At 44.4% G+C, this 14,009-nt stretch overlaps 1 protein-coding gene across 5 annotated transcripts in view; it reads left to right on the top strand.

Annotated features, from left to right (window-relative positions):
- FSD1L (fibronectin type III and SPRY domain containing 1 like) overlaps nt 1-14,009 on the top strand; it is a 153,816-nt gene that overhangs the window by 28,147 nt on the left and 111,660 nt on the right. For all 5 annotated transcript variants that reach the window (XR_014225833.1, XM_082270803.1, XM_082270804.1 and 2 more), the window contains exon 2: nt 8,059-8,154. Coding sequence is in view for 4 of the 5 variants with exons in the window: in XM_082270803.1 (XP_082126929.1) it covers nt 8,059-8,154 (96 nt within the window). In the remaining variant the exon portion in view is untranslated. The remainder of the gene's footprint in view (nt 1-8,058; nt 8,155-14,009) is intronic.

The raw sequence follows: 14,009 nt of genomic DNA, 5'->3' as shown, positions 1-14,009 counted from the left end.
TTGCCGGGAAGAGGGACATGTAGCAGCAGTTTGCCCAGCGGTTTGCCCAGTGGATGATGAACCCATGCATTGTGACTTTCTGACAGAGAGACGACAGTCTTTTTTTGCAACCACATACACTGCAGTAAAGGGGAATGAGAAACCTTTATATAGAATGTGTTTAGATGGTAAAGATGTTGTGGTATTGTTGGATTCAGGTAGCCTGGTTACCTTAGTGAGAAGTGATCTAGTGGTGAAAAAAAACGTACATCCTAGGAAAATGGCGGTAGTTTGTGTACATGGGGACACTCGAGAATATCCGGTGACTACAGTTTCCTTTGAAACCTCCCTCGGTAACTTGTGTCACCAAGTGGGTTTAGTTCCCAAACTGCCACATGACGCCATTGTGGGAAGGGATTTCCCAAAATTCTGGGAACTCTGGGATTGCCCAGATTCCCCAGTAGGTGGTTCTTCTGAGCCTGAACCATCTACTCCAGAATCCTCTAACTGTGAGGATTATCCTGAGTTTCCGTGCTCAGTCTTAGCCGGGGAAACACCAGTCCCTAGGGAGGAGCCTGCTACCTCAGAAGAGGAACAGCGGCCGTTAGGGTTGGATGACCTTAAAGTGCACCGAGAAAATTTTATCACTGAGCAATTGAGGGACCCCACATTGCTAAGAGCCCGGGAGAATGTAGTGAAGATAGATGGGGAGCTAGTTAACCCTGACGAGAGGATTGCCCTCCCTTACTTCATTATTGAGAGGGACCTCTTATATCGAGTGTCACAGAGGATAGAGGACACTGTTGAGCAACTGGTAGTACCTAAACCGTACCGCAAGATGGTTTTGGAACTGGCCCATGGGCACATTCTTGGGGGACATTTGGGAGCAGAAAAAACCCGGGAGAGAATCACCCAGAGGTTTTATTGGCCTGGGATCACTAAGGAAGTGGAATTGTACTGCTCTTCCTGTCCAGTGTGTCAGATTAATGCACCCATGCCCCATTTCCGTAGTCCTTTGGTACCCCTGCCCATTATCGAGGTTCCTTTTGAGAGGATCGCCATGGATTTGGTTGGGCCCTTACTGAAGTCCACAAGAGGGCACCAGCACATCTTGGTGATAATGGATTATGCCACCCGTTACCCAGAAGCGATTCCTCTCCGAAATACCTCTGCTAAAACCATAGCCAAGGAGTTATTTCAAGTTGTCACCCGGGTGGGTCTACCTAAGGAAATCCTAACTGACCAGGGCACCCCGTTTATGTCCAGGGTGACAAGAGAACTTTGTAAACTCCTGAAAGTGACCCAGTTACGTACCTCAGTATATCACCCTCAAACAGATGGGTTAGTGGAGAGGTTTAATAAAACGTTAAAACAAATGTTGAGGAAGGTGGTGGATAAAGACGGAAAGAATTGGGATTATCTGCTCCCTTATCTGATGTTTGCCATAAGAGAGGTTCCCCAATCATCCACAGGGTTCTCTCCGTTTGAGTTGCTGTATGGGAGGCACCCCCGGGGCCTACTTGACATTGCCAGGGAAACATGGGAGAGTGAGAGTTCCCCTCATCGAAGTGTGATTGAGCATGTTGCCCAAATGCAAGATAGAATTGCCCAAGTGATGCCGATTGTGAAGGCACATTTAGCCCAAGCCCAGTTGGCTCAACAAAGGATTTACAATCGTGGGGCCCAGGTCCGTTCTTTTGCACCTGGTGATAGGGTGTTGGTGTTGGTCCCCACGGTCGAAAGTAAATTCCTAGCCAAATGGCAAGGGCCCTATGAAGTATTGGAGAAAATAGGGATGGTGAATTATAAAATTAGCCAACCAGGAAGACGAAAACCTGAGCAGCTCTATCACGTGAACTTGTTAAAACCATGGAAGGATAGAGAGTCCTTGGTCGCTGAGACTACCCGAGTTTCTGCTCCAGTTCACCTGGCTGTCCCTGAAGTTGGGATAGCAGAGACTCTGTCCAAACTTCAGAAACAGGAGGTTAAAGAATTTGTGCTCCGTAATAGGGAGAAGTTTTCAGACCTGCCAGGTTGGGTCTCGGGAGTTAAACATGACATTATCACCACCCCAGGGGATAAGGTCAAGTTAAAGCCTTATAGAATTCCAGAAGCCCGGCGAGATGCCATTCGCCAGGAAGTAAAAAAAATGCTTGAGTTGGGGGTGATAGAAGAGTCAAATAGTGATTGGTCCAGTCCCATTGTCTTAGTGCCCAAACCAGATGGAAGTTGGCGGTTTTGTAATGATTTTCGCCGCCTGAATAAAATCACTAAGTTTGACACCTATCCTATGCCCCGCATAGATGAACTAATTGATCGCCTAGGCACTGCCCGGTACATGACCACGTTAGACCTTACCAAGGGTTATTGGCAAATTCCTCTCTCGGGGTCGGCCAGGGAAAAAACAGCATTTGTAACTCCAGACGGATCTTTCCAATATCGGAGGATGCCTTTTGGGTTACAGAATGCTCCTGCCACATTCCAACGCACCATGGATAAGACCCTTCGGCCTCATCTAGCCTATGCTGCTGCATACCTCGATGACGTGGTCATTCACAGTGAGGATTGGGACTCACACTTACCAAAAGTTCAGGCTGTGTTGGATTCCATCTGGAAAGCTGGGTTTACAGCCAATCCAAAAAAATGTACCATTGGGCTAGAAGAGGCGAAGTATCTGGGGTATACCATTGGTAGAGGTCTAATCAAGCCCCAAATAAACAAAGTTGAAGCTATTAAGGATTGGCCACGTCCCACCAGCAAGAAACAGGTTCGTGCATTTTTGGGGATTGCAGGTTATTATCGCCGTTTTATTCCCCATTTTGCCTCACAGGCTGCTTCCCTGACCAATCTGACCAAAGGGAAGGAGTCTGTCATGATCAAATGGACTCCCGAGGCAGAAACAGCTTTTCAGGCTTTAAAACAGGCCTTATGTAGCCAGCCAGTTTTAAAGTCGCCTGATTTTTCACGAGACTTTGTGGTCCAGACAGATGCATCAAATGTGGGTTTAGGAGCTGTACTGTCCCAGATTATCAATGGGGAAGAACACCCTGTTATGTACCTCAGCCGAAAGTTGAAGGCCCATGAAGAGAATTATGCCACCATTGAGAAAGAGTGTTTGGCGGTGAAATGGGCCTTGGATTCTCTCCGATACTACCTCCTGGGTAGACAGTTTGAACTGGTGACGGATCACGCCCCATTGAAGTGGATGGCACAGAACAAGGAGACCAATAGGAGAATAAATAGGTGGTTTCTGGCCCTTCAGGAATTTAGTTTTGTGGTAACGCATCGCCCCGGTGTTCAAATGGGGAATGCAGATGGTTTGTCCCTTGCACATGCGTGCCTGTCAACCTGTGTCCCAACCCTAGGGTTGAAACAAGAGGGGGGGGTATGTGACAGGAAGTCAGGAAAATCTATGGGTGTTGTCACTGACGGGAGATATATTTCTGCTTGGTTTAGACAATTCACTAATTGCTATCAGGTGTCGGCTGCAGAGGTAGGCAGGAAGGTGTACGGAAGTTGAGAACACTTTCAGCTGTTCAGAATGAGGCAATTAAGATCTCTATAACTGGTCCAAAGGGAGTCTATTGATTGCTGTCTCCTGAGGCTGTGTAAGCTGGGGAGAGCAGTCAGATGAGAGACTTCTAAAGGTGAGGTGTTGAATTTTTTCTGTGTAAAGAAAACACAAATGGACATTTGAGTGTCTGCTGTAGAACCAGCAGGGTCTGCCCAAAGAGTAGGTTGGGAAGACTCCTTAGATAGGTTCCGGTGTGTGAGAAGGTAGACGCCCACAGTGGCCAGGATTTATTTTGTGTTTTATTTTATTTTGATGTTTTTGCTGCATGCACTGTTTTGAAGAAATTGGAAGAATAAACCATAAACTGTTGTTTTCAACCACTCCTCGGCTATCTCCCTGTGTGACGAACCCCCCCCAAAAGGGGTTATCCACACCCGCTACCGAGCTAATCCCTCACAGTATGTTAAATTTGGTTTTATCACTTTCACTCTCTTATACTGGTCACTGGAAGTTCAACATGGCACCACAAAGTTACATAGTTAGTCAGGTTGAAAAAAGACACAAGTTCATCTGTCTCAACCAATAAAAAACAAAAAACAGTAAAGAAAACCCATCCATGCAATCCCATATACACAATCCTGTACCTGCAGTTGATCCAGAGGAAGGCAAAAAACCCCAACAAAGCATGATCCAATTTGCTACAGCAGGGGAAAAAAATTCCTTTCTAATCCCCCGAGAGGCAATTGGATATTCCCTGGATCAACCGTACCTATAAATGTTAGTACCCGTTTATAATATGTACACCTAGAAAAGAATCCAGGTCTTTTTTAAAGCAATCTAGTGAGCTGGCCAGAACCACCTCTGGCGGGAGTCTATTCCACATTTTCACAGCTCTTACGGTGAAGAAACCTTTCCGTATTTGGAGACGAAATCTCTTTTCCTCTAGACATAAGGAGTGCCCCCTTGTCCTTTGTGTTGAACTTAAAGTGAATAACTCAACACCAAGTTCTCTATATGGACCCCTTATGTATTTATACATGTTGATCAAAACCCACCTTAATCTCCTCTTCTCAAGAGAGAAAAAATTCAGTTCCTCTAATATTTCCTCATAGCTGAGCTCCTCCATGCCTCTTATCAGTTTGGTTGCCCTTCTCTGCACTTTCTCCAGTTCCCCGATATCCTTTTTGGGAACTGGTGACCAAAACTGAACTGCATATTCCAGATGAGGTCTTAATAATGATTTGTACGGGGCCAAAATGATATCACTCTCTCTGGAGTCTACGCCTCTGTTAATACAAGAAAGGACTTTGCTTGCTTTGGAAACCGCAGTTTGGCATTGCATGCAATTGTTAAGCTTATGATCTACCAGGACACCCAGATCCTTCTCCGCTATGGGTGCCCCCAGTTCTACTCCCCCTAGTATGTATGATGCATGCATATTCTTAGCCCCCAAGTGCAAAAAAATTACATTTATCAACATTAAACCTCGTTTGCCACATAGTTGCCCAATGAAACAGTGCACTTAGGTCGGTTTGTAAGTTGGAGACATCCTGTAAGGACGTTATTCCACTGCATAGCTTGGTGTCATCTGCAAAGACTGAAATGGTACTTTTAATCCCAGACCCTATATAATTTATAAAGGTATTAAAAAGTAAGGGTCCCAACACTGAACCTTGGGGTACAACACTGATAACCTTAGACCATTCAGAGTAAGAATCACAAACCACTACTCTCTGAATTCTATCTTTTAGCCAATTTTCTATCCATTTACAAACTGATCTTTTCAAGCCTGTAGACCTTACCTTACACATTTGCCGTGTGTGGGTAACTGTGTCAAACGCTTTTGCAGAATCCAAGTATACTACATCCACAGCCACCCCTCTGTCCAAGGTTTTACTTACCACCTCATCATAAAAAGAAATCAGGTTTGTTTGACAACTTCTGTCTTTCATGAATCCATGCCGTCTGTTGCTTAAAATATTTTTTTCCAGCAAGAACTCACCTATGTGGTCTTTTATCAAACTCTCCAGTATCTTCCTGACTATAGAACTTAAACCAACAGGTCTATAGTTACTTGGCAAAGACTTTGATCCATTTTTAAATATAGGACCGCATTGGCCCTATGCCAGTCCAGTGGTACTATTCCAGTCCTTAACAAGTCCCTAAAAATTAGAAACAAAAGCATTGAAATTACAGAGCTCAATTCTTTTAGGATGTGTGGGTGGATGACCTCATGGCAAAGAACTCTCTGAGGATCTGAAAAAGAATTGTTGCTCTACATAAAGATGGCCTAGGCTATAAGAAGATTGCCAAGATTCTGAAACTGGGCTGCAGCATGGTCGCCAAGACCATACAACAGTTTAACAGGACAGGTTCCACTCAGAACAGGCCTCGCCATGGTTGACCAAAGAGGTTGAGTACACATGCTCAGCGTCATAGCCAGAGGTTGTCTTTGGGAAATAATCGTAGGAGTGCTGCCAGCATTGCTGCAGAGGTTGAAGGGGTGGGGAGTCAGCCTGTCAGTGCTCAGACCATACGCCGCACACTGCATTAAATTGGTCTACATGGCTGTCGTCCCAGAAGGAAGCCTCTTCTGAAGATGATGCACAAGAAAGACCGCAAATAGTTTACTGAAGACAAGCAGACTAAGGACATGGATTACTGGAACCATGTCCTGTGGTCGGATGAGACCAAGATAAACTTATTTAGTTCAGATGGTGTCAAGCGTGGGTGGCGGCAACCAGGTGAGGAGTACAGAGACAAGTGTGTCTTGCTTACAGCCAAGCATGGTGGTGGGAGTGTCATGTTCTGGGGCTGCATGAGTGCTGCCAGCACTGGGGAGCTACAGTTCATTGAGGGAACCATGAATGCCAACATGTACTGTGACATACTGAAGCAGAGCATGATCCCCTCTCTTCGGAGACTGGGCCACAGGGCAGTATTCCAAATAACGACCCCAAACACACCTCCAAGACCACCACTGCCTTGCTAAAGAAGCTGAGGGTAAAGGTGATGGACTGGCCAAGCATGTCTCCAGACCTAAACCCTATTAAACATCCGTGGGGCATTCTCAAACGAAAGGTGGAGGAGCACAAGGTCTCTAACATCCAACAGCTCCGTGATGTCGTCATGGAGGAGTGGAAGAGGACTCCAGTGGCAACCTGTGAAGCTCTGGTGAACTCCATGTCCAAGAGGGTTAAGGAAGTGCTGGAAAATAATTGGTGGCCACACGAAATATTGACACTTTCGGCCCAATTTGTACATTTTCATTTAGGGGTGTACTCACTTTTGTTGCCACCGGTTTAGACATTAATGGCTGTACACTCACTACTTTACATTGTAACAAAGTGTCATTTCTTTAGAGTTGTCACATGAAAAGATATTTACAAAAATGTGGGGGGTGTACTTACTTTTGTGAGATACTGTAAATGAATGAACAAGAGACAGCACATTCATGGTGATGAACATATGCTTCTGCTTTTATACGTCCCTGTGAGATGTCTATACATCTATGGTCAGCCTTCTAGAAGATGAGTTATCCTATTTATGATGATAGTGGTGCTGATAATATAAAATTGGAGCAAAGAAAGCTGCCTGGGTTGCTAATAGTAGCCAGTCCAATCTCAGCTGTCATTTTGTAGAGCAGAAAAAAACTCTACTCTGTAAATGCTGTAGGCAGCTCTGTCACATTCCCACTTGTCAGTTTTAACACAATGCTTAGGGAACTTCATATATGAAAGTGCATCCACCAGTGTGGGATTAGAACAGACCAGTTATTGTTAGGCAGCAATGTCTGATTCTTTATTCCAGACACTTTAGTACATCTTTTTGTAAACCAGCCTTATTGTTGGCTCAGGCGATTACTTTTTGTATTTCAGATATTGCTTATACTTTATTTCTGCAGTTTATAGAAGATTGTGTTTAATCACCGTGACCAGTGTTATATCTTTCAAAAGCAAGCAATTACCTGGTAACAGCTGTTTTAAGGGGGGGAGACACAATCAAAAAATGTTCTTGCTCTTGTTATTAAAGTTTATTTCCATCCAAAACTACCGTATTTTCTTTATTTTGGGAAAGGATTAGAACCCCAGGGCGCTGAACTCCTGTGCTGCTGACATTTTATTGGTCAGGAAGTGAGGGTTGCTTCAATATGGGAACTCCAAAATAATGGCAATGCTAAAAACTTTGTTGTGCAATGGTAACTATTTTTGCACGTATGCATATACCTTGGTATCCATGAGCATATGACCACATAAACAAACACTAAAATCCCAAGGTAATGTTCTTAAATGCTTTTAATTAGGCAACTGTTCATTAGGCAAGTCCTACTTTGACCTGATGTCCTGCACTAGCACTGCCCATAGATTAAATTGTGTTCTCAGAGGGATTATTGCTTATATGGAGGAATAATGAGATTTGTTCTGTAAGCTGTGATTTCACGCTATCTCAAAAAATCTCCAGCTGCGTTGCATCACTCACTGACTTTGTTTTGTGTCTACAATAGAATAGGATATAATAAACAAAAAATATTCACTTGTCCTCATTCATATCTGCCCTGTCTTTAGGAAGCTTTGCAGAGGATCATCACAACGCTTGCCAACAAAAATGATGAAATACAGAACTTTATTGACACATTAAGTCATGTACTTAAAGGCGTGCAGGTAAGTGGCAAATCTCTATTACTTTTATTTAATGTTAATATACATATGATTTATATTATTGCTATCTTGGAAGTGCAGGACGTTTTCCAAGTATCTTAACACAATATTATGTTGTATGCAGGGCCGCTCATAAGGGGGTACCACCGGTCTTCCTGTAGGGGGCCTGACGCCATCAAGTTAACAGGGGGGCCACAGCTTTAGGTTTCTTTAAATGTGCAGGCAGACTAAGCAGTTTATACATGCTTCTCCTGCAGCTCTCAGGTAGTTCAATATATTACATTTCGCTGAGCCCCATCAGTTTATTAGAGGAGGCTGAAGTAGAGAAGGAACTTTTATTTTCAGGCGCATAGGCGGATTAACAAAAGCCGCAGATGCCAATACTAAAATCAAAGTCCCGGCCAGCAGCCTCTGTCCCGGGCAGAGTGAGATCACTACCTTCCTGTTTAGTAGGTAAGTGCTGAGGAGAGGAAAGGCAGTATCACTGGGCTCAGTGCTTTCATGAGGTGGGAGATAGACAGAGCTGTGAGAACAAATCCAGCAGTGTTACCACCAGTTCCAGCTGTAAGAGAGGGTGAACAGTGACAGGTGTTGGTCCACACCCAAAATGGTCCTCTCCCATGCGATCCGATTCCTGTCCGAATTCACAGTTCGCACTGTGATCTGCGAGTGGACCTGGGGGTGTCATAAACTTTGTATTGACATCCTCAGCGGTTCACAGAGGGCAGTGTAAACTGCCGGCGAATCAGGTGCGATGCGGGAACTCACACTGGATTTGCAGGGTTTTCCGCATGTGAACCTTCTCTAATACCGTGTTTAGGTACAATTTTTTACTTTTTTATGTGAACTGCTGCTTTTTGACATCGAGGGGGGAGGCGGGGGTGAGTCATTTTATAATAAGCAGACTTTCCATTTAGGTGCAAGGTCCACTTTAAGGTGTACCTGTGTCTAGATAATGGACTTTAAAAGATTTACATATACTTAACAAGCAGTAACAGAGGTTTTGCACAAGCCAATTCTGACATCTAAATCTGCATGGACATTGAAGCAATTCATTCTTAAAGTAGAAGTCTGGTTTAAACCTATCTTTTTTCCTAAACTTGCTCCAACCCGCATTCTAAGCTCCATACTAACTAGCCTGTAAAGGAAAGATGTGTATCGTGATCAGCTCCCAGCGCTGCCTTCAAAGCAGAGGAGGGACAGCGGACAACAGATGCCCCATAGTAAGTCTACAGGTGACATTACTGCCCAGGCATTGCAGCTGTTGTCGCTGCTTTCTTCTCTCCCCTGAAGCCGGACACTAGGGAGATCACATGACTGTTCCAGAGTGCTGTATACACATCTTTCCTTTTCAGGCTAGTTAGTGTAGGACTTAGAATAGGGGTGGGTGCAGGTGTAAACTTAGATAGGTTTAGGCTGCACTTCTACAAAACCAATTGCAAAAAAGTTGGGATATTGTATAAAGTCTACATAAAAATAGAATGCAATGATTTGCAAATCTTATTAAACTGATACTAAAGTCTCTTTTTTTTTTCTTTTTTTTAACCACTTCCCGCCCACTATATAGCAAAATGATGGCCGGGAAGCGGTTGCTCTTTCCTGACTGGCCGTCATATGACGACCAGCAGGATAGACCAGAGCAGAGCGGCGATCGGTGGTGCGGTGTGTCACTCTGTCTCACCACATCTCTGTTCCCGGTAAAGAGCCTAATGACGTAGGCTCTTACCATGTGACCAGCTGTATCCAATCACAGCTGGTCACATAGTAAATAGCAAGTGCCGTTGATCGGCTTTCCTCAGTTCGTGCCTGACAGGCATGAGTAGAGGAGAGCTGATCGGCGGCTCTCCTGAAGGGGGGTTTGTGCTGGTAATCAGAGCATTGATTACCAGTGCAGACCCTTGGGGGATGCCACTAGAGCCACCAGGGATGCCCACCCATGACCACCAGGGATGCCCACCCATGGCCACCAGGGATGCCAATCAGGGCTCAGGGAGCCTTTCAGTGCCCTTCTCATCAGAGCTGCCCATGATTGCCATCTATCAGTGCCGTCCACCAGTGCCCATCATTGCCATCTATTAGTGCCATCTACCAGTGCCCATCAGTGCCGCCTATCAGTGCCCATCAGTGCCACATATCAGTGCCCATCAGTGCCGCCTATCAGTGTCCATCAGTGCCCACCAATGCTGCATATCAGTGCTACCTATCAGTGCCACATATCAGTGCCCATCAGTGCTGCATATCAGTGCTGCCTATCAGTGCCCAACAGTGTTGCATGTTAGTGCCACCCCATCAGTGCCTCCTCATCAGTGCCTGTCAGTGCGGCCTCATCAGTGCTCATCAGTGCAGGAAAAAAACATATTTATTTACAAAATGTTATAATATAAACAAAAAAACGTTTTGTTTTTTTTAAGCTTTTCAGTCTTTTTTTATTCATGTAGCAAAAAAGAAAAAAAATTGCAGTGATCAAATACCACCAAAAGAAAGCTCTACTTGTGGGGAAAAAATGACATACATTTGGTTTAGGTACAGTGTGGCAAGACCGTGCAATTGTCATTCAAAATGCAACATCGCTAAAAGCTGAAAATTGGCCTGGGCAGAAAGGGGGTGAAAGTGCCCTATATTGAAGTGGTTAAAAGTAATAAACATGTTATACTTACCTTCTCTGTGAAGTGATAGTGCACAGAGCAGCCTGGATCCTCCTCTTCTTGGGTCCCCCCCAGTGCTCCTGGCCCCTCCTTCCCGTCAAGTGCCCCTACAGCAAGCCGAGCTGCAGCTCTGTGTGTCTATTCAGACACGGAGCTGTGGTTTTGCCCCGCCCCCTCTCTCTCCTTATTGGGTAACTGGCTTTGATTGACAGCAGTTGGAGCTGAAGGCGCCACTACTGTGTCTCAGGCAATCAGGAGGGAGAGTCCCGGAACAGCCAAGGCACGTGTGCACATAGCTGGATCGAGATGGTGCTCAGGTAAGTATTAAGGGGGCTGAGGGGGGCTGCTGCACACAGAAGGTTTAATTATATTAATTAGGAATAGGCAAGGCCGATATATATCGGTATTGGCCCCAAAACTGGCCAATATTACTGTATGTAAAATCCTAGCATCCACTTTATTAGTTTTTTATATAATGTCTAGTGTGTGTTTTTGTGATCTAATAGTGTGAATACCTTCATTACATCGCCTCTTGGCCCTTCCGTGACCCCCAGCTGTCAGTGGGGGAGGAGAGAAGGACAGCAGGGTGGGAGATTAGCTGAGCCTGAAGCGGAGATGTGACGAAAGGTATTTCACACTATTTGAATCTAATACCCGGTGCTTCTGTGTACACTGCAGAGGGGAGGGGCTGAGATCCCCATCTGACGGCTATGAGAGGAGAAAACAGCAGAGCTGGAGATTAGCTGAGTCCAGAGCAACGATGTAATTAAGGTATTTCCCACTATTCTATTACAAAAACACACACTGGAAATTATATAAAACGTTAATAAAGTGGATTCTAGGATTTTAATGACACTAAACTAGGTTCACACGGGATTTCTGGCAGGCAGGGAGGGAAGGGAAGACCGCACATTACAGCTAAAAGACCTACTCCACATGTTCAGTACCAGATTTGTGTCAAAAATTGTCTTTATTTTTCAAAACTTTAAATGTACAAAATATCGGCCGATACCGATACTCAGTGACCAAAATATTGGTATCGGCCCTGAAAAAACCATATTAGTCTAGCCATAATCTTTTTTTTTTTTAAATACTTTTTGTTGAAATCTCAACAGTACAAATTGTTTGTAAGCAGTACATTGTACAGAAACCATGATACAACAGTCAAAAACAACATCAAGAACAAAAGAGAGTAGCAGCCAGAGGAAGTGCATGCGGTTTACGGGTACAATTGTACAGGAATCAATAGCATTATGCAGTCATTTAGGAGAGCCATAAGCGTTTTAGGAGTTGGAGTGGAGAGGGAAAAGGCCCACGCTTATAGGGTAGGCGGTCGGGAGTACTGTGTCTGCTAGGATAGAGGGGGTGCAAACTGTGTCCATAGGGCCCAACCCCCCTCAACAGTGTCCCTTGTGCCGCCTCTCCCCCTGTCCACCCCCCCCCAAGGGAAATCAATATGCAACAATAAGCATTAAGTACTAGGTATCAGGATTGTGGACATCCAACTAAATAGACCATTCTTTGTTACATTTAGTGATAGACATATTAGCTGACACTAATAAGCGTTTAAAGGAGTAGCTTACGTTCGGTCTATCCCTAATCTTAGAGTGCAATAAGATAAAAAAAAACTTCTGCCTTTAGAACCACTTTAACGCAATATTTTTTTCTCAATAGAAAACATATCAAATGTTTTTATAACCCAACAAAAATGTTGTGCTTAGTGCAAAATGAAAGGAAAATCTAATAACCACTACATCGTATATAATTACAACTCATGATAGAAAACTTTATACACAATTTACATCAAAATACATGGTAACGTGCCCATCACAGAACATATTGTTGAAGCTTGTCCTTAAAAAAGTAAGCTTAAAAAAACATATTTTCAAGTTCACTTCCAGGTGCAATAGTCCCAAACATCTTGAAATCAAGTTCCCTTACCAAATGCTAATGATCTCCAAATTATAAGAGATCAGCTTAGCAGAAATCATTCCAATCAAAGGCCACCAAACAAAATACTGCAGTGCCCAGAGTATCCAGGGTCCTCCACTGGCTATCCAAAGACCACTCCTCTAAATTTGGATAAATGGAGGAAAACGTAAAGGACCATAGAGTAGTATTGCTTAAAACCACATAAATTATTTAAAGTGCTTGTAAAGGCAGAAGGTTTTTTTTTTAAGATAAAAAGCCTTCTGTGTGCAGCAGGCTGACTCAGCCCCCCTAATATCTGAGCCCATCCCTATCTAGCGATGTTGCAGGGGTGTCTGAGACTCTCCCTCCTGTTTGGCTGAGATGGCAGCACCGTGCCATTGGCTCCCGCTGCTGTCAATCAAGTTCAGTGAGCCAATTAGCAAGCTGCTTTCCTTTTGTGGCGCTCAATAGGAGGGAGGGGCCAGGAGCAGGGTAGAGGGGCCCGAGAAGAGGAGGATTCGGGCCACTGTGCAAAACCACTTCACAGAGCAGGTAGGTATATCATGATTTTTTTGTTTTTAACCAAAAAAAAAAAAAAATGAGACTTTACAATCACTTTAAGCAAATATACTTACAAATTTAAAAGCCACATAGTCAAAAAGACACTACATCAGAGAACATCAGCAGGTGTGTAAAATCATAAGCTACTGGCCTCACCCTACTCATGTTTCGTTTGTACAACAGATGTCTTCTGTCCCCTGAAGACGTCCGCTGTACGGACGGCCCCCTCCCTTCCCCATTGTGGCACCCTCCACCAGGGCGATTAGTGCCTCTTGGGCATTCCAACATCTGACATCTGTGTCTCAGGTTTGCAAGGTGGTTACCTGATTGTCTGTTTACACTTTTACCAAATTTTACAATGTTTTTGTGTTCACATCTTCAGATGTTTGTTTTGGCTGCAGGGTTTTGCAGGCTGCTCTTTAAGGTTCCTTGTTTCCCTGGAAGGGGGGGGGGGGGATTGTTTGGGTGGTTGACATGTTTTCCTTGTTACTCCTGTTTTTTGTTTGCCCTCCCCTCATTGAGGCACTGCTTTGGGACATCCATATGCTCAAGAATAGAAGAGCTGTGTCGCTGTAAAATCCCTATCTCTGAGTTCATTGACGGGCACAGCACCCAACACCTCTACTTGGTTCTTTTTTACTTGTGCTGCTTTGCGACTAATTGGCTTGCTTATAGCAGAGAGGGATATTTATATCAGCTAGGACTGCCCATAGGCGGTAATTTATTATTTTCTGCCTAGTT

Source organism: Pelophylax lessonae, assembly GCF_965119305.1.
Source record: "Pelophylax lessonae genome assembly, chromosome: 1".
Taxonomy (NCBI): Eukaryota; Metazoa; Chordata; class Amphibia; order Anura; family Ranidae; genus Pelophylax; species Pelophylax lessonae.
This window is presented reverse-complemented; position numbering and strand designations above follow the sequence as displayed.